The 20995-nt window shown below is 46.6% G+C and overlaps 1 protein-coding gene across 2 annotated transcripts; it reads left to right on the top strand.

Moving 5' to 3' along the window:
* Positions 1 to 481: 481 nt before the first annotated feature.
* Positions 482 to 19428, top strand: LOC130585149 (transcription factor COE1-like). 2 transcript variants are annotated; one of them, XM_057385509.1, is made up of 6 exons: positions 482 to 1421; positions 2766 to 2922; positions 3222 to 3285; positions 3502 to 3557; positions 12547 to 12620; positions 19356 to 19428. In XM_057385509.1, the coding sequence occupies exons 1-6, from the start codon at positions 1288 to 1290 to the stop codon at positions 19426 to 19428; spliced, it is 558 nt and encodes a 185-aa protein (XP_057241492.1). In that variant the 5' UTR covers positions 482 to 1287. The 2 variants fall into 2 exon arrangements, with proteins under 2 accessions (XP_057241492.1, XP_057241493.1); XM_057385510.1 differs by lacking the exon at positions 482 to 1421 and adding an exon at positions 2301 to 2494.
* Positions 19429 to 20995: the final 1567 nt, after the last annotated feature.

The raw sequence follows: 20995 nt of genomic DNA on the forward strand, positions 1-20995 counted from the left end.
CATCCCCGGCTTCGGGCAGTCCGGGCGGGCAGCCTGGCGCTGTTGGGGCATCCCCGGGGAAGCGGGGAGGGCTCTGCCACCCTGCACTTAGCGGTACCGGCTGCGGGCTGTGCGGGCTGTGCGGGCTGTGCGGGCTGTGCGGGAGCGCGGTGCCCTCCTGGTCAGGGCCAGCCCCGTGCGGCGGGGGTCGGTGAGGGGAGCGGGGGAACCCCTCCGGGGCTGGTGCCCGTGTCCCCCCCGGTGATCCCGGGCAGCTCCGCCGAACAAAGGCGCGGCCGCGCTGCGCCGGTCCCGCCCCGGGCGCTCCGGGGCAACTTTCCCCCGGGCCGGCCGCTCCGGGGGCGGGGCTATGCTAACGAGGTCTGTGACCCCGCCCCCTCGGCCGCTCTTCGCGGGCGCTCATTGGCGGCGGCGGCGCGGGGGCGGGGCGGTGACGCGATGCAAATGAGGGGGCGTGTCCGCGGCGGCCCCGCCCCCCGCCCGCCGGGGCTGCGGGGCTCGTGTTCGGCGGCGGGGACAGTCAAAGTGGCTCCCATAGGGAGAGACGGCGAGTCCGCCCGGCGCTGCGGGAGAGGGAGGGGGCACGGGGAGCCCCAGGGTCTCCCTCCGGCCGTCCGTCCGCGCCGCCGCCGCGGGTGCGCCCCTCTCGCTCCCTTCCCGGCGTGCGCCCGGCTCCGGCAACTCGCTTCCTGCGCGGCTGGAGGAGGGAGGAGAGAGGAGAGGAGCGGAGAGCGCTTCGGCTGGGAGAGGAGAGAAGAAAGAGGGAGAAAAGAAAGAAAGAAAAGAGAGAGGGGAGAAAGGGGGGGGACTTGCCTCTCTTGTCACTGGAAAATGACACTTGATGTAGCAGAGCCTGCCGCAGCTCCCGTTCGTCCTATTGTTTCTTAAACTGCCATCTGAGATTTTTTTTTTTTTTTTTTTTTTTGCCTGCTGCCATCCGAGGGGTGTCTTCATACAAAAGGGACTTCAAGTACTCCTCCGGCTTGCGAGCGCTGCAACCAGCCCCCAGCACCCCGCCAGCCCCTCCAAGCACCCAAACAAACTGCACACGCAGCAAACAGCAGCAACAAAACCGGGCTCTGATTGCCTCTGGATTTTTTTTTTTTTAATGTGCGTGCCTGTGTTTGCTTTCTCCGACTTGCTTTGATTCCAGCGATCAGCTGCAGAGAGAGAGAAAAAAAAGAGAGAAAGAAAGAAAAACCCCACATATAACAGTCCGCCTGGCGATTTTATCACTTTTTAAAATTTTGAATAAAGAAGGAAGATTTGCGCTGTTGTTTCTGATTCATGTTTGGGATTCAGGAAAGCATCCAGCGGAGTGGGAGCAGCATGAAGGAAGAGCCCCTCGGCGCGGGGATGAACGCGGTGCGGACGTGGATGCAGGGAGCCGGCGTCCTGGACGCCAGCACGGCCGCTCAGAGGTAGGCAGGCTCCGCGCCCGCTCCGCGCCCGCGCCCCGCTCCGCGCCCCGGGGCGCTCCCCGCCCGCAGCGCTGCTCCCCGCCGGCAGCGCCTTTCCCCCCCGCGCCAACAAAAACCCGGCTCTGGAGCTCTGCTACCGGCAGTGAGTTTCGCGTAGATGCCGCCAGTTAAATATTTATCCCTATTGTCCCGTAGGAATGACTTTTTATTAAATAATGATAACAATAAAGGAAGTGGCGAGTTTCGCTAGGTACGGATAGGTAGGGTTCATCTCTCTGGCTTCTTCCTTGTGTTCGCTCGGAGGAAGGAGTTTTCAAAACTATGTTTGCTGCTGATTTAGTCTTAAGATMTTCTAATGACAATTTCCTCCTCCGAAAAGCAGCGAGTTGTGCAAGGATGTATCCAAAATATATTTCTCTACCTCGCTTTCTTATTCTCTTCAAAATCAGCAGCTCCCCTTCTTCTCCTCCGATCAGTAGGGAGTTTGCAAAGCGTACTCCGGGAGAAATTTAATTTGAAGTCCCTTTGTAAAACTACTGCCACTTATCTTAGATTAAAAAAATATCCCCTATAAATGGGAGATGGATTTGGTGAAGCTACGCCCAGCCTCGCTTTCTCTCTTATTTCTCCTTCTTCCCATCCTCTTCCCTTCGGAAAAAAAAACCCCAAACACGAACCAAACCCTGATGCTGGATGATTCGCAGCTTGAGCTCTGGAGCCGGCATCATCCAGCATCAGTTTAATGTTGACATCTCCCGGTGTCTCCCACCTCGCCCCGCACCCCTCCCTTTGGAGCCCTCTAAGGAAGGGAAAGTTTCTGCAGGGACAACCCTGAAATATTTCAAGTTGTCTCCTGGGCTCGGTGTTTAGCCACCGCTCCGGCGCGGGAGGAAAGGCTCCCAGGATTGAGGCTGCAAGATAAGGACATGGGCGCTGGGGTGACAGCTCCGAGCCGAGTTTGAGAAGTGGCAGGACCGATGCTGCTCCGCGGGGCAACGCGCCGGCGGGACTGAGCGCGGCTTCCCCGCCATGCAGGGCCGGCTGCGAGCKGGCACGGCCCCCGGGGAGGGCTGGTGGGTACCGGAGCGGGGCTGGGGGGGCTGCTGGGGGCTTCGGGCTCGCCGCAGGACGGGATGGGGTCGGGGCTCCGCGGGGTTCGGAGCTCGAGTCTTTCTCCGTGCCCGGAGGAAAAGCCCCGGGGCGACCCGGGGGAGGGAGGGATGCTCTGGTCCGGGGGGGCCCAGCCGGGGCCCGGCGGGGGAAAGCACGGGCCCGGGAGGCGGCTGGGGGAACGTGAGGCCGCGTCGCCGGRGCTGCCGCTAACCCGCGTGTCTCTGGTCCCAGCGGAGTGGGTCTGGCCCGGGCTCACTTCGAGAAGCAGCCGCCTTCCAACCTGAGGAAGTCCAACTTTTTCCACTTCGTCCTGGCTCTGTACGACCGGCAGGGGCAGCCCGTGGAGATCGAGCGCACCGCCTTCGTGGGCTTCGTGGAGAARGAGAAGGTGAGTACCCTGGAGCCCCGCGGGGGCTCGGCTGCCTCTCCGGGGCCCTCCCCGCTCCGCTCCCCCGGGGGCCGTGACACCGACTGGTCCCGGGAGCCACGGGCGCCTCAGTCTTACCCTGTCCCGGAGGGCACACGGGGAGGGGATGTCCCCTGATCCCTCGCAATGCTCGTGGCACGGGAGAATGCTGAGAGCTGTCCCATCGAACCCCGGGGACACCCGGCGTGCGAGTGATGGAGAAGCTTCATTGATACCGTTTTCCTTTCCCCTTCGGCCTCCCGTGTCCTCTTTGACTTCAGGAAGCCAACAGCGAAAAGACCAACAACGGGATCCACTACCGCCTGCAGCTGCTCTACAGCAATGGTAAGGGCTGGGAGCCCCCGGTGGCAGCCCCATCGCCCCCCGCCGCCTCGGCGGCTGCAGAGCCCGGCAGCGCCCGGGGAGCCGCAGCCCCGGTTCCCCCGCTCCCTGCGCTCGGTGCCGGGGCGCTGCCGGGACATTGGCGGCCCCGGCAGGCCCGAGCCCTCGGGCGAYCCCCGGCTCTCTGCCCCCGCTCCTCACGCCTCTGCCTTGTTTCAGGGATCAGGACGGAGCAGGATTTCTACGTCCGACTCATCGACTCCATGACCAAGCAGGTGGGTGCTGCGGGGCGGCCGCCGAGCAGGGGGGTGGCAGCCGTCGGGGCGGCCCCGGGAGGCCAAACCCGCCCCCGCTGTGCCCGGCGGGGAAGGGACGGAGCCACCGCCTCCCCGGGGCACGGCCGCGCTCCCCGCTCCGGGCACCGACCGGGCTGCAACTGGTGCGGAGGGTCCCCGCGGGACCCTGCCTGCTGCCGGGCTGCGGGAGAAAAATACTGGAGACCCTCTAGCCGTCCTAGTCAGGGCTGCGGATGGTTTTGCCGCTTAATTAATAAGAATTAACCTCCGGCCTCGGCAGCCCCCGAGCACCGCCAGCACAAGGCGCTGCCCCGGTGCGGGGCTCTGTCGGTCCGTTCTCTCTTCCCGCTGCCGCCGCTCCGCTGGTAAAGGAGGGGCGCTTGTATCGTGACACGTTTGCATGTCGGAATAGCCCCCAGAATCGCGGCGCGGSCAGCGGCCAGCTCGGTGTTGGACTCAGGGAGGGCGGCAGGGCTTGTCAGTGGATTAATCCTCATTTTAARGTTGTTCTTTAGCCTCCCAAACAGAGTAATAACGTGCGTGCCTACATGTAAAAAATACTTTTCTGTTTAAAACCAGTATTTTTACAAAGGGACTATCTGAACAAATTGATTTTCTCTCCTTTCTTTTTTTTTTTTTCTTTTCCTTTTTTAAAAATTGTTACTCTGGCTTTTTTTTCTGCTTCTGCCAGAATATTTTTCTCTTAGAATACGTTTCTTTTAAATAGTTGGGATCGCTTTTAAGTCTTTCCATCCTTAAAATATGTTTCTTCCCTTCCTAATCTGTTTTACTTGTTAAAGAAAATTCTTAAATTTTATTTAAGAAAAACATTAAGGGTTTTTTTTTTTTTTGTACTGCTAGGAAATGTCAGTCCCTGTATGTTGTCTGCAGGGACAAAACTCTTGGCTTGTATTTGGGTTTCTTTTCTACAGCAAAACATAAAGCTCTAAGGGCTGAGTTTGTTTTACAAAACTCTCTTTGATGGTCTCAAAACATCTTTTCCTGCTATTGAAGACTGTCTTTCAGCAGGAAAAAAAAAAAAAAAAGAAAAAAAAAAGAAAAAAGGAACTTGGATGAATTTTATTAGACAATCCAATGTGCATCTGAACTCTGTTACACTGTACACTTCCAAACAGAGCCCATTCCCTGTAGGAATTAAAACAGCAACAACATATCCTTCTTCATAAAAAATCCTGGAAAGCGTTTGCTRTCATTCCCTGTTTTTCAGGCACAAATTGGTTAGTTTGTGTTAAAAGTAACAAAATCTTCCTGATGTATGAACTCTTTTTAGTCCTTTTGGAGCTTGTGTGTTTCAGTGTAGATCGTGTGAGAGAGACTATCAATAAATATTATCTTTAAATAGCTTTCCTATCGTTACGGAAATGCAGAAGCCTCTGCTCATAATCCTGTTGAAAACAGAGCCCTGAACTCATGGAGAGCAGTGGATTCAAAATAATTTTCTTAACAAAGGCATCTTGCATATGAAGAGTTCATCCTAAGGCACTGTTTGACCTCTTGGTCTCTCATTATTATCAAGTCATCAGAGGGTCTTTGGAGAGAAAGGGGGAAAAAAAACCCCGAGATACAGTTTATTTGTAAAAACCTACCGTGTAGCTTTAAAGCACGCTCACAATGAAGAAGGAGGGGGAAAAAAAAGCTGTCTGATTTCAGGAAGTCTTAGAAAAACAAAGTTAGTGCAAATTACAGATTTTGGGAAAAGTGCAGTGGGGTTGAGGAGCGAGGATTTGAGAACAAAAGCTCTCTGAGCTTAGAATAGAAAATGGGGAGCGAAAGGCTGTTTTAGACGTTAACATGTTTGCTTACATATTAAGTTCATGTCTGTAGTTTCTTTAGGCATAACTATAATTGCTTATGAAAAACAGGGCATTGTCACGTCAAAATTGTGGCATGTGCTGCTCTGAATTTTTTGGGGGACCAGACGCTAAATTCTCCCTCTTCTCCTTTTTTAATTCTTTCTTTTCAAAAGTGAAATTATTTCAGAGTTGGGATCGCGTCGGTTACTGAATGCTTATTAGGAAGTGAAGTACAACACATGACAGAAGCTCACCCAAATGTTGAATATATCATTTATATTTTATGACAGTGAATTATATAGAAGATTCTCAAGTAACTTTCAAATCATCAAACTGTAATTAAATATTGCAAAGACTGTCTGAAAATTCTTTAATTTTTAATGAAAGTTAAATATATATTGTCAGTCTACTTGAAGGTGTAGTATTTTAATGCATGACGCTCAGAACAAATTGGATAATGAAATGATTACTTTTAAATGAAACTGTTGCAGAAGCGTACACGTTTCAGCTGGCAAGTATCTGCTCAGTCCTCACACAYGCACATTCACACACTCGATAATTGTGAATTCCCAGACCGAAATTACAGCTACTCTGAGGTTTCTGGTGGCAAATTAAAAATCCCACAGAAGCAAAGCTTGAATGAGTTAGGTTCCCCAGATCATACAGGAAAGTATCTGTGGCTTTTTTTTCTTTTTAATATTATTCTTTAAATTATTTTTTAATATGGACACATCAKATTTAAATATATTCCCTTTGTCTCGCAGTTACAAATTGCAAGGTTTTGTACGGTTGTGGATTATTAAGTTAGGTAAGATAAAATAAAAGCCCTTCTGCAAATCAGACCTAGATTTCTGTACATCGGACTGCTGCTCAGAGATTTAACGTGGATGTCCCACTAGCAGCATGTGTTTTACCAGGAGGTAGGCAGGGCTTGGCTGCGCTGGGGGCTGTGTATGTACTAAAGAGGAGATGTTCCTGCTCTGCCTAAATCCAGGATTTATTCGARTGGCTGTGCCCAGCTAAGAAACTCYTAGCCAGAGTGCTGTCCTGGGTGGAGCAGAGGGATCTTCGTGTCCTGGTGCGTGTGTTTCTCTGCCAGCTGGGGACCAGGATGGGAAGTGGGGCTGGAGACTGACACCACTGAAGCAACCAGGAGTTTTGTAGTGAGCTGCATCTCAGGGCAGATCTGGGCTGTGGGATGAGCTGTGCACGCACTGCCCCAAACAGGAGCTTGGGCTGCACCAGCGCTCYTTGGGAGCCTGGGCTGGGGGACTTCCAGATGGAAACCCAGCCCGTTCCGCTCTCAGAGTGCATCATTCGGAGTCGTATTTGGGATATTGCACTTGGCCCTTGGTGCTGGCCCCACAGAAGCGCTGAGTAAAATGGGAATTACGTGGTTTTCGGGGGTCTCGCTAAGTTTCCCAAATGCGTTCCCATCGCTTAAAAATTATAAATACTACGCACAAACYATTCCTGTGGCAGGGAAGTTCTTTTCAGTTCGGGTAACAGCACTCGGCGTCAATACTGGCTTAATTAAATTTTCTTTTATGTTATATTGGCACCTCATTTTATGTCAGGATCACATTCCTAATGCGCTCRAAACCCTGTAGGATCCCAAACTTTATAGCTGTTGCTTTCCGTAAAGCAGCAGCTCCTCCCGCAGAAGATCTGGCTCTAGCAGTGATGCATTTTGAAATTGCCTGCAAAATGTGAAATATGTCTGCTCTAATAAAACTGGAGTTTTTAGGCAAGTCAGAGGATTTTAATATGTTTAYGGAGAGGAGATGCCTTCTATTTCTTTGGCTGTATTTTCATAAAGTTGAGATATTTCACTATTAGGAAAGATGGAGGAAATAAATCTGAAATACTTGTTCCCCACCCATTTTTCCTTCAGCCTTTCTCATCCATGAGGCATAACGGATGCTAATATGGCTCAGGCATCTTAAAAATCATAAGTTTTGCTTGATGACTATTGTCTATTGCTGAGAGCCCTCATGAGTCAAAAATCCTTCCTTCAGTCTTAAACCCTGTTTATGTCTTGCTTTTTTTTTTTTTTTTTTTTTTTTTTTCAGAGCTATAACTCTGGATGCAAATGGTTTTTCTGTTGACTTGTCTGTCATTCTCTGGTGTCTGCAGATATTTGATCAGCTCTATTCTGTGCTCTATTCAGCATGGCCCTTCTCTGGCAGCTACACGCATGGGAAAAAAAAATGTTATCAATAAGTTCAGAGGAGCCTCAGCAGACTCRGAGAAATTTCACACAAACATAAAACAAAACCTAACCCCTGTGACRGGGAAAGTTTACATTGCGCCAGATTTTAGCAGCTTTCTTGTGCCTTTGGTGAGATGTCAGAAGCGCAGGTGATTTTAATTTTCTTGTACAGAGAGGAATGGAGAAGTTTGGAATTTGCATGCATGATCAGGACCTGTGTTTGGGAAAATGTAAACTCATCACAGTGGAAAATGTGTTGTTTGGAGTCTGAGGGTGAAAACAAAGCTGAGGATTTTGGAGAGACTGCCTGAGCCAGATGGCCTGGTGCATTCCCAGTCTGGCAGCCCAACTGCTCCCTCCTGTATAATATACAGCCATTTGTTCTGGGATATTTACGCTAGAGCTGTTTCCATGTGAATGTTTGAAAACCATTAAAAATGAACATATTAGGAGAGATAAATTTATTTAATTTGTGTGAATACGTCGATAAGCAGGCTGTGAATCAAAGGCAGAGGGAGACTGGATAAAATAATCAGATGCTTCTGAATTGTGCGTTAAGAGGCAGAGTAAGAACTCCCCGTCCTCGCCCCGGGACCAGCTCCACGCTGCTTGTCCGGGATAAACCACCCTGGGATGAGTCGAGGTTTTGCCTGGGGAAGGGGTAAAGCCTCGGGTAATTGAGGGTTAAGGATTCAAAGCCAAATAAATGTAATTCACAGTWTTTTCTCTGTAGATATATAGTGGATACAAGCCTAATCCTCTCTGGGTGAAATTCTGGCCCATCTGAAGTCAATTGCAAAGCGCCTATTGAATTCGGTGGGGCCAGGATTTTATTTTCTCCCTGTGTGTACGGCTGTAAACGTCATTCCAAATCATTTTAGTTCTGTTTTGGAAAAGACCCTAATTTTAATGAGTRTTCCCTTCTCTTTTATTCCTGTAAGGGAGATACTTTGTTTTGTGAGGCACACGGAATCTGAAAGCAAGTGGATTTAGATGCACGTTGGTGATTTCTCTCCTTCTCTTACTCTTTTAAAATCAAGGCCATGACATAACTGAGTAATATAATGACCATGATCTCATTCCTTCAAGATTGTTTTTCGTCCAGTTCTGAAAGCAGGATTGCTTGACTGGCAAACTGACACCAYGAGACGATTCTGCCCTCACTTGTACCAGCATAAATCTGGATTTATTCGGGAATGGTTAAGGACAAAATCTGTCTCTGTATTTTTTCGATCTTATTTGTCAACTCTTTTATTGCTTTATCCTACCGCATCTATTGGGGAAAAAGTGGATTAAATGAGAACTGTAGCCTTGACTTTTATATTACCTCCCTTCCTTTTTATATTTTTATTTTAATTTTTTTTTCTTTTTAATAACGAAGTCTGTCGTTGGAAAGTTGAGGTGAATTTTTGGGCGTACTTGACTGCGATGTGCTGAATTTAGTAATTTTTATTTGCTGTTAAGCAGTGAATTGAATTTGATTTAACTTTTTATGCAGCTTTATTTAAATGGAAGTGAGGAAGTTTTACATTTTTGACGCTAATTTTTCGGGGCCTGGTTTTGAAGTCCGTTTGTGCATGAGTGATTGTTACTTCTTGTAGTAGTGATTGGGATTTCTTGTAGAAAGGTTACTTGGGTGAGTAACAGCTGGCAAAATGGAAGTTAAATTTTGTGGAGAGATGTTTGAGTTGTTCAGGAGGAGAAACGCTATTTTCAAGTGCTTATGAAACACCACCGAGTTAAAGCGACAAGAAGTAAACAAAAAGAAAAAAAACCTAAGTCTATAATTTTGCATTTCCTTTGCYGGTGTTTTGTTGTGCAACTCTGATGTGTATCTGCAGACTTATTTTTAGCTCTGCTGTGGTCTAAGTTATGCACTGTAACTTTCACTTTGTCTCTCATTAATGTGATCCCTATTTGACAAAATCACGGCAACGTTAGTATGACAGGGAACTCCGACGCAATCGCCCCGTTTCAAAGTGTGAACTTAAAACTGCCATTATTTATTAAAAAAAAATGAAGATATTTTTGTTAAAAAATAGTAGCTTTTCAAATCCGAGAGCTAAACATTTTCACAACAGTAACGTAGTAGACCCTTCCTGTAAAAATACTTCTGGCAGCTCTAACGATCTGAAACTTTAGCAGTTCCTGTTTCCTTTTTGAAACTAATTGTAGAATTAATGCTTCAGAGCGGCGCGGTTTGCGAGGCGGTCGAGTATCTGCAGGGCTCTCGGGCAGCCATTCATGGGGGCAAACAGTTGGTGCCTTCACACGAGTGAATTGGGACACGGGAGCAGGGAGATGGGGATGATCTGCTCAGAAATGAACCCGGCACGTCCTCCTGATTCCTAGAATTTCCTAGAAATTCCTGCAGGAATAGGGGAGGCGAGAGGAGCCGCGTTTAACGCGGAGAAAACAAAATGTGCRCGGGTGCAACTTCGATAATTGAATGCAAATAAAGTGAAAAGCAAATCCTGAACCTGGAGGGAGGCAGAAGGATGTCATGCACGCAAAGGAGGGATCACTGATGCTAAACACAACAGACAAGGTGATTATGTACCACAGTGTTGACTCTGCCCGTTCATTATTGCTATTTAGTTGAGTTATTTAAGCGAGTACCTGGAGGTTAAGTAAGCACAGCAGCAGGAAGGGGAGAGGAGGAGAGAGGGCAGGGGAAAAAGAGAAAGTAAATTTTGTGTTCTGGTTTRTAATTTCTAGCGCTTCCTTGGCTCYGYTGGCAACAAGCTAACCCATCCTGGGTAAATTTATTTTAATGTTTGGAAGTAGAAGAAGAATGAGCCAAGTCCAGCAGCCCTCTCCTCCCGTGTCACGCTGTGATTGTCTGGAGGTGATGGGGGGCTGGAGGTGTTGGTCCCCACTAAAGGCCTCAGGGGTAGATCTGCTCTTTCCCCTACTGCTTTGCATTTTAAGAGGAGATTGTTTTTTAACTGTTGATGAAGTCCAAAAAGTGCCATGAACTTCCTCCTCGCCCGGCCTGTCCCACTGCCGGGTGGAATCTGATCTGGGCTTTTCTGGAGCCTTTGCGATGTCCCCGCTGACTGACCCCACCAGGTGTCAGCCAGTWACTTCAGTTCTCCAGCTTTGCCCGGGAGAAGCTTCTCCCCATCTTCTCTTTCAATGCTGGGAATGAGGCTTTTCTGAATTTGTCCCACATGTAATGCCATTTTCCAAGGCTTCTTGCAAACCATCTCTATCTCTCTTGGGCACTGATGTGGAAGTAGCTCAAGGTGGGGGTCCCAGCTGGGGTTGGGGGTGCTGGTRTCTGTTTTGGGGACACTTTCTGTGCATCTCCTTTATCCCAGTGCTGGGTTCACAGCTCTTGTGCCTCACTGCTGGAAATGGGGGGCAGAAATCAGGGGAGACTTGGCCCATTTGTGGCAATTAGTGGCAGCCTTTGTTTCATCAGCAATAAAACCGCAGCCCACGGGCTCTGAGGTTTTAGGGGAAGGCTACTAAAATACCAAAGTTAAAGAATTATAACTAGCAAAGACAATATAGCCCCATTCTTGGTATTTATTTATGGAACTATGAAGTAATTTTATAATGCATAATATTAATATAACATATTGCTATTTAAATTGTGCAAGGGTCAACTTATGTTTCTTCAGATTTATGTGTCTTGAGATTTGTGCTCCTTCTGGAGGTACAACACCTCTTTTTCTTGGTGGGTTACATTTGTAAGGACTGTAAAGAAGTTCATATGATCCTACTTTACCCTCTGTTAAGATAGCTTATTTTCCTGTCAGTATTTTCCACATTTTCATTTCAAATTGATCTCATTCCTATAATTTATTTCATCCATATTTCAGTCTGTATTTTATTGTTGGCTTTAGGGAGACCTATCTCAGATGTCATTTTACCTGCTGAATTTTTTTCCCCCATTTCTTCCTTTAAAGCCTGTATTTTAGAGGCTCAAAAGGTCACACCGAACTCAGGGGTGATGCTTGGATGCAGGAATGGTCATCCCTCCAAGAGTGGGGCTCCGATCCCAACTCTGGAGTGGCACCCTACAAGGTTTAGAAACCTCAGTGCCAGCAAAAGATGCTGTTGCAAAGGAAACTTATTTTCCTGCTTATTTTGCTGCTGGGGGGGCTGTGCCTTGGMGCAGGGGTGGCTGGAAAACATGACTCTGTGGGGAAGAGATGGAAACCCTGTCCCGCAGGGCTGTGAACGCTAACCCAGCCCGTGTGTAATGCCGATCCCTCGCCGCTGGTGCTGCTGGTGGGAGCAGATGTAGGCTCCTCTTGAAATGTGAACTGCGCTGCCTTTCCACGGTTTTAGCTTAAAGGATTCTCCCCGTTCTGTCTCAGAGTCAAATTTCTCAAGTCGGTTGATCCTCTGTTTGTTTTGGTCTCCTCTGCTCTGGTAGGGCCTTCTCCTCACTTATTTATATCCCCGTAACTCCGGAGGTGCTCTCTGGAAAGCGCTGGATCAGGAGGTTCAAGGGAAGAATCAGGCCCAGATGCTTTCTCAGGAGCTACCAGGAAAACGCCTGGGCTGTGCAGCTTTTGTAATTAAAAATGCATGAGCTCTCTCTTCTCTGTATTTTTTTTTTAATGAATAGGACCCAAAGTATACCAAGCCTTGCTGTTTTTTTCTTTTTCTTTTTTTTCTCCCTTCCTTTTAATGCTATTAGGTTTATATTTTATTCTGAATTGAAAAGAAAATTGTGGTTGTCTTGACTACTGATAAAACCCATCCTACACACCGCTGGAGAGATGTGCAACAGAGAGAAGGGAATTTAGCTGTACTCAGCTTGTGTTGTTTTTCAGCTGCAAGCCTTGGAGCAGGTTTGGTGGAGATGCCGTGGTTTCCTTAGCCTGAGCTGCAGTTTGCAACTCGCTGGGCCTTTGCTTACTGTGTTGTGTTTTTATTTTCTCCAAAAACTTTATGCACAACTAAAAAGATGTTTTATTTCTAGGCAATAGTATATGAAGGCCAAGACAAGAACCCAGAAATGTGCCGAGTCCTGCTCACGCATGAAATAATGTGCAGGTAAGAAATACCCCTCTTCCAGTTAATTAGTGATGAGAAGATGAATCTGTCTCCCAAAATCTAGGTTGAACCTACAGCTATTTTCGGACTTAAATTTATCTTTCTTGCATTAAACAATCCCAAAATAACACAGTTCAGTGTGTGTAATTAGCAGCAAGGTCTCAGTCGTCACACTAGTTTTCAATTATTTATAAAGAGTTATTCTTAACAGAAYGCTGCTGGTTTTCATTTAGACACTRTAGCCCACAAAAGGTCTCCTCACCGAAATTAACAGTCTATTATAGTCTTGTAGCAATAAACGTCTCTGTCCCCAATTCCCAACAAAAACTCCTCRGCAAAATGACAAAATAGTAGGTTTTGGTTTTTTTTTTTTCTGGATGTGCATTAAGGAGTGAGGTCAGGGGGCTGTTTTGTCCTGGTTGCTGCTCAAGTGAGGTCCCYGCTCGGCCGGGGTGAAGCAGCTGATGAAAAAGAATGTCATCTTCTTGATTTTCTTTAAACTTCCCCATTGGGCTCTGCCCTGTGCTCTCTTGCTCTGCCTGGGGTTGGTGACTTTAATTCAGTCAAATATCTTSTCCCCCAAACTTCTGCAGCTGCTTCCTTCTCTCTTCTGGCTGGTTGAAATAGGTGAAGCCTCTTCTACTTCCTTTTTACCACAGACCCCTTTGACACCTCAGAGAGCTTGACCTCTCWGTCTCATTAAAGTCAGTGGGTGTTTTTTGCATGTCTGAAAAAATCATTTGTTACATGTTATTCGATGGCAGAAAATAATTATGCCTGGTGGAAGACGAAGCGTTCTTGCATAAGCTCATTGTTACAATCAGTTGTTTTAAGACTGTAAAAATGCCATTGCATGCGTTGTAACTTTTACAAAACACATTTACTAAAAAGGAGTAACTTGAGGGTAAAAACTAGTGCCCACTTCTAAGAGAATAAACTTGGATGAGGGTTTCGTGGCAGGGGAGAGTTTTTGACAAAATACTCAGATGGAAACTTCTCTGTTGGTTGATTTTTCTATTTTCAATTTTTTTTTTTCTCATTCTTGGGATCTGCATGTTTTGTCCTCCACTGACAGCTCCTCCTGATAAAACTCTTCTGGGGGGTAGTACCCCGTGATGAAGGCAGAGAAGGAGCTGCTGTCCTTGTTCTGCCATCCTGGGTCAAACCCTGCACCGTCCCCCGCTCCCAAAATTCTTCCTTGCAGCAAGATTTTGGGGGGTTTTAGTTTTCATGTCATATTTTTTTAGGCTGCTTCCTTCAGTGGGTTTGGCTTCTTCCAGGAAACCAAAGACAACCCTTTGCAGCTCCAGAACAATCAGCAGCTGGGKGTCTCCAAGAGGTGCTGKTTTTGGGAGCYTCGTWGCTTTGCTGAGGACTCCAGGCCACTTCTGCCTTCCCAAATGGAAACCCAGTCATGCTGACAACTTGTAATTGCCCTAAAATTCATTGGCCCAATTAGCATGACTTTCACGCTGGGTACCTAGCTAGGAACAATTCGTGGAAATATTAAAGGAGGCCCCTGACCTGATAAGACTCAAGTGCCTTTTACTTTTCTCCTGTAACAGRCCAGTAAAACAGTGGCACTGGACACATGAGTAAAATTAAGCACATGTTCAAGTGCCTGCAGTGTCAGGGTTTGAATCTGCCATTAGTCCTGGGTGATGTGCCCTCCTGATCCTTAACCAGCAAGGTTTGGTGTTGGAATTACTCACTGAGCCAGAATCAGCTACTTTAAAGCATTAATTTTCTTACAAATRCTTCAGAAACATAAAGTGTGAGAAGTAGATTAAAACTTTATATAGTGGGCTGAGTTTTAACCAGAAGACTGAGTGCCCACATCACAGATTTACAGCCGTTCAATATACCTTGACTGAGACAAAATTATTTCTSTTCTGGGAATGTGGAAAGATGTGCAGTTATTCCCTTTATTAAAGCACTTTGCACTTTCTTTGTTCTTAAATTCACTGGCTCAGAAGCTTTAGTCTTATCCTCCTATTTATTTACTCTTAGTCCTTGCTTTGTGTTTCATGGCTGTAAGGTGGAGGGGTAGAAAAACCCCAAACTGACTGTAGTAGGCAAATCTTGTGCTCCTGACAGGGTGGGGGAGACATATTCAAATTTCTTACAGCTCATATTAGATATTCCCCATTTCCTTTGCTGCCCATACATGTGGGAGAGGGTGCTGTTTGTTTACCAGGCCGCTTGACCCTATTGCACAAATCTGTCATCTATTGTGCTGCTAACACGCTTTTAAATTGCAAATCTGATGCTCTTTAGGGGTCTAGAAGGGGGAAAAATTCTCTCTCCACACCATTCTGTTTCTCTTGATTTCTTGCCTGTTGTAAGTGGAAGTTGGGATGTGCTGAATTTGCACCAGGGGTGCAAATGCAGCCTCAATTATAAGCATAAAATTAGAGTCTGTTCCCCATTAATCAGCCCAGCTAATTGCTATGCACTACCATTAGCCATATGGTGTGAAAGACAGCTTGCTCTCCCTAAGATGAAATTTCTTCATTTCAGACATGAAATAGTGAGGGCTCTGTATTTTAAAATAGCTTGTTTTAGATATTTAATTTCTAAACAACTTTCAGCAGTGCTTTCTATCAAGGCTAACTGCACAATAAAACTTTGCATTTATGTGACAAAGCTGGGTATTTATAGTGTACTACAGCTACGGCACGGAGGAGACAAAGAATTCAAATGTATAAGAGAGTCCTGGCTGTGGTAGGAGAGCGAAGCTGAGGTTTGCTTCAGGTAGCTGTTTATTTCAAAGGATTTCATTGYGTTTTTGTCAGATCTAAAAATCTACACTGTTGGTGAAAATGTTAATAGCTGGGGAGAATTCACAACCTCAGTGGAATTTATTAGTATTGTAGGCAGCRTGGGGAGGGACATCCATAGTTAATATTGCCTCAACAATTTCCATTATGAAACCTTCAGTGGCTTACAGCTTTGCCAAACTTAAACTGTTCTGGCTGAAATATCCTTTGCAGGGTGTCAGCCTCGGGCTGACTTTCTTTGGAAAGTTTCAGCTAAAAYGGTTCAGTGATTTCTCAGAATGAGGTTGGAGTAAAATATGGGTTTTGTCTGTGTTAAATAAGATCTCACAGCTGTTTTGGCGAGGGGCTCCCGCATCTCCACGCTCCAGGGTGAGGAGTGGGTTTGGCATCGCTGGTGGGAGCGATGGCACCTTGTGCAGGATCTCCTTCAAGGCCTCGCTGGCCAGCGATGGTGGGGAAGGCGTCTCGGCCTGGCCACGAGCCACAGGCCCCTAATTTCTCATTGTTCATTGTCCCCAGGACACACAGAGCAGGGATACTCTYGTTGGGGGACTCTCCAGCCACTGGGGTGGGGATGGCACGGGAGGGTTTGGGGTGAYGGACATTGGGGTGAGGAGRCCTCGTCCTGCAGGCCCRRGYRGCGCGGATYGAGATCCTCCCYRTGGATGGGAAGAGGAGGGAGACAGGGAGCAAAAAGGCAGGAGAGCAGAAGGTCCCTGAAGGGTTGGGATGAGGAGAAACGCAGCAATAAAAGCTGGGGGTGGTGGTAGCCCGGGCAGGAGCAGAATGGGGATGGTGAGGGGTTCGGGAATGAGCCACGAGGATGGCAACAGCAGCGGGGTGTTCGAGGAACTGCAGATGATGGAAGCCTTCATTACTATCAAGGTTTACTTGTTTTAAAAACAAGCAAACCCTGCCCAAAACTCAATTTTTGTAGGCTTTTCCTACATTGGCATTGTSTCTGAGCTGTGTTTCCTGGCCCCGCTTAGGGAGAGCAGCAAAGACAAGTCCTCGTCCTCCTGGCTGCATTCCCTGCTCTCGCACAGAGCCTTGCTGGGAGATGCAGGGTGTTTCTGAGTGGTTTGGAGAAGCTCCTGGGAATTTTAAAATTCTTTCAGGGAAAGGAGAAAGGGTGCTGAATATTTAGGAACTTATTTCCAAGTGCTAAGTAGGYACTAAAAGCCAAAGCTTTTGAGGGAAATTGAATTAAAAGCACTTTTAACCAGGTCTGAAAATCAAGAKCTGCATGATGTTTTAATTCTCTGCATAGAAAAACTAGAATGAGGAGGCCTTGAATCTTGCTTTGAGGGGGGGGGAGGAAATCACAAAAGACAAATTAAATTGTAAAATATAATTCTCTAGATCATGAAAGAACATTCAGCRTCTCCTTTCACACCAGAAAGCCACCAGATGGTGGGATGTGCCAGCCTTGCAGCCCCTCCACATCACCTCAAATTGTGGCCAAGGACTGAGGTCTCCTGCTATCACTTGGGACTATTGGGGTGCACTTTTGGAAAGCTCTACCCAATTAAGGTGTCACCTGAAGAACAATGAACAGTTTCCCCTGCTCTTAAAGTCAGGTTGTCCACACTGGTCAGTGCCTGACCCCATCCCACTKGTGGCAGGAGGTGAGACTGAAGTGTCCCTGTCCCCAAACTCCTGTGGACACCTCTCCCTTTGGGTTAATGCCCCAGGGAGGTGCCAACCTCTCACCCTGGTGGTGCAGGAGTGGTGGTATCTGCCCATCTCGTGCTGGGAGCCTGGGAACCTTTGCTTGCCTGAGTAAGTGTGGCAATTTTTGTCCCTCCAGTCTGCTGGGAGAATGTCAGGACTAGYCCTGATTCGCTTCAGTCACAAGAACTGCATTGTCTTAACTTGTGCCAACTCTGTTTCTAATTACATTTTAATCATTTAAAAATGATTAGCAGTTTTTATTGCCTTGTTTGTGGGTAAGTTTTCTCACCCCACACATTCTAGCTGCACTCCAATGACAAGTCCTTTTATAGGCAAAAAAGCCCCTGAATGTCCCCATGACTATTTACCTACAGCATATTTTATTCCTTCCTAAATTTTAATACTTTCAGGGTGCCAAGGCTCTGGCATTTTCTGGTGGATCAATTGTGGTATTGTGCTGTAAAATTAAGCAGTTTTTTTTGGCAATCCCAAACAATGTAACTTCCACCGAAATGAAGATACCGCACATGTGTTAACTGTGAAAAGTTTCAGCCCTGAATAGTTGCCTTGAAGCTTTTTGCGGTGAAAAGAATTATGTATTTTCCTCTCTTTGAAAACAAAATTATTATTTTTTTTTAAASCCGTGTTTAAACAGGCTGTTTTTGTAAAAGGCCCCTTTTTTGTTATCTTTAGTGTGGTTAGTTGCTTTATTGCTAATCTTGGTGGGTAACTGTATATTATTCACTCTATTGTTCAGCAACACAAGGGAACCTTTGTCATACTCCCAACAGGGCTATTTATATAGCGTGGAACTTCTGAGGGCTTCTTCCTGCCCTGATGTTCTTCCACCTTCTGGGGGAAGGAAAATAGTTCATCTGAGAGGGACAGTGGGCAGTGGTGGCTCCTGACYGCTGCTGAAATACGGGCGAGATGCAGGTCCCCGGGATGCCATTGGGAATGAGCTTGGCGGTTTCCAAAGATTTGGTTGTGTGTGGTTGAAGCTGGCCAGAAAATTRTTGAACAGGGAGATGTGCTCAGGTCAGGCCGGGGAGAGCTGCTGGGGTGGTCCTCACTGCCTGACACTTGGTGTCACCATGGGATGGAGTCCCTGCAGCCCTGAAGCAGGTCCTTGGGGATCAAGAAAGACTTGGGAAAGTTGGGAGCTTCTTGATTTTGCAGTGTATTTTTTTTTTTTTGTTCTGTATTTTTTTTTTATTATCCCTTGAAGACTTGGCTTCAGTGAGGAATTTTCTGTTAAGAGACATCAATAAACAGGAGCTTTCATTGCAAGATGGGGGTTCCCTCTCTGGGTTGAGTGGGTGGGTGAAAGCTAAAGGCTTTGCTGACCTTTGTAGCTGTGATTTGATCTCTGGTGGGAAGAGCAGGGCAGCTCCCCACCACAGCTCCAGAGGCACCAGGAGGAATTCCCACCTTGAGCAGGAACGTGCACCTCTCCTATGAACTCACCTGCAATATATTTACGCCCTCCTTACAGAAAACAGCCCCTGACAAGGAATCATCACAAACAACAATTTAAGTTCTCTTAAGAAACAATGAGCCACCTTAGTTCAAAAGAATCCCAGCCTCGAGGTCAGCCATGGAGCAGTGCTTTGGGWGATGGAGCTTATATTTCACAAGCCTGCTTTGTATCTGACCTGGTGCAGGGCACCAGCCGCCAGAGCAGAGCTCTCCATGGCATTAGTGATCATTAACATGCTCGGAAAACTTGGGGAAACAGGCGCGCTCGAGCATAAAAAGCTGTTCCTGCTGCTGCTGCTTGCATTTTAGCTCCCCCATTAACACCAGCGTTTCTTAGAGGGAGAATAATTGTGCTTTCGGAGTTTGGGGGAGGCTTGCCAGTAGCTGGGAATTGCGTGGAAGCAGCAATATCTTGTACATGTGTAACACAAGCGTTAAGCAAATGTAAAAACCAGGCTCAGCAGGGAAAAATCTGCCTTATTTTGTGTGCCAGCGTCTGCGGGACAACTGTTAAACCCCTCGGAAAAGAGCCTACGAATAGGCAGCTCTCCCTGTTTCGGGCAATCCTTGAGTTATTATTTGTGAAAGGGGCAAAACCCCTCTCTTTTTATATTTTCCATTGCTAACCAGCTGTGCAAGAAGTTAAACATCGTAATTAACCCATATGTGACCCAGTACATTTGACTGATTTGCAGGCAGGGCCGGCAGGGTAACTCGAGCCGGCAATTTGAACCCACCATGTTCGTAATGATGATTTTACAGTGTAATGGTYGCACTAAATCCTTTCGCTTTTGCTCTCTAGCCGCTGTTGTGACAAGAAAAGCTGTGGCAACAGAAATGAGACTCCATCAGATCCAGTGATAATTGACAGGTAAGGACTGCTATTGTTTCCTTCCATTTTTTTTTTCCTTCCTCCCTCTCCTCATTATAATGAAACACCTGCCCTGTGTTGCTAATGGGGAAGAATTAGGAGGATATACGGATGAAATTTTGCTTTTTTTTTTGATGCAGAATTAGTTGTGCTTTGCAGTTGTGATTGCCTTGGAAGGGCCATATGTGGGATAAAGTAGGGATGCTGGAGCGCCCTGCTCTGTGGAGAGCTCCAGATCTTGTAACTGATTCATGTGCATAAAGAGGAGATTTTTCTTTCTGACTTTCTGTGACTCAATTCACATGCTATGCCAGGGAAGCTTCAGGAATAAAATAATAATAGTTTGTGATTTATGAAATGTGGTYGGGTGCTTATAAATATTTAACTTTTATTTGAAAAATGTTTGAATCATTATCACTTAGCTACTGTAGTTCTGTTGGATGCAATCCATCTACATTTTAAGGCTTTTATTTATGCATAAAAACAGTTAAGAAAAYAGATCTGCAACGTAAGGTTTTTTTCCTCCTCTTATTTTCTTTGGTTGGAATACAATTTTGACTGTATTGTCAGTTGATTAATTCATTTTTGCCTGTCATAATTATTGTGTTTTTAAACAGATCCATATTGCTAATCTGAGTCAATCATTTGTAGCACAATGCATCTATTCCAGTTGTTCTGAGCCATGTGTAGTTTCTGTTGCTTGCAAATCATGCAAGATGGTAGCCAAAAAGCCATTTTTGCATTTTAATTGTCCAAATGCGTTGTCCAAAGCCACGTGTGGTAGCCAGGGTATTGTGTAGGGTCACTCTAGAGGAGTTAAATGACTGTGAAGCACCAAAAGCATCTGTCAGAGCTGGGGAGAGCAACACCCTTGCACTGATAGAGGGACCCCARAGGGAGCCACCCAAACACACAGGGGTGAGGGCACAGAGCATGTGCCTCTCCTTGTATTCCTGTCTGAGTTATGTTTGCTGCATAAACTTTGAATTATCTTCCATGCCAGAGCATCCATTTTAAGAAAGGAGGCGAGGAGGGTTTGATGTGTTGGGGGCCCCACGTGGAGAGCAGTCCAGAGCCTTGTGCTCATCCCAGCTCCCTGTTCTTGGATGGATTGGGTAGGAAAGTGCAGATATTGGATGCTTTATAGCAGATGTTTTGATTAGCTGTAATAAGTGATCCTGAGAATGTTTAACTCTCAGAAGATATCTCTATCTATTTTAACTAGGCATATTTTCATCTTCTCTGAGCATCAGGTAGCACCAGAGAAAGTGTGTGGGGGGGAAAACCCCACAGTGAAACCTGTACAGAGCTGTGTTTTATAAGCATGCTGCAGAGCTGAACACTATAAACATGGTGTTAGAGTGGCATTTTGAGTGACATGAAAGCTACAAAATTCACATGAATTTTTCATTGTACTGGAAAGTGAGATGTTAAGATGCTAATGGCAGGTTTACAGAAATATTTTGTTTAACTATCTAGTATGCAAAACTGCCAGTTGCAAATCATTTTCAATTTTGAAAGCCAGAGATGCTGTCTGTTACATGCTTCCTGCAAAATGARGAAAATAGGTA

This window comes from Malurus melanocephalus, unplaced genomic scaffold (assembly GCF_030028575.1).
Source record: "Malurus melanocephalus ecotype Western Australia unplaced genomic scaffold, MMel_1.1 scaffold_835, whole genome shotgun sequence".
NCBI lineage: Eukaryota > Metazoa > Chordata > Aves > Passeriformes > Maluridae > Malurus > Malurus melanocephalus.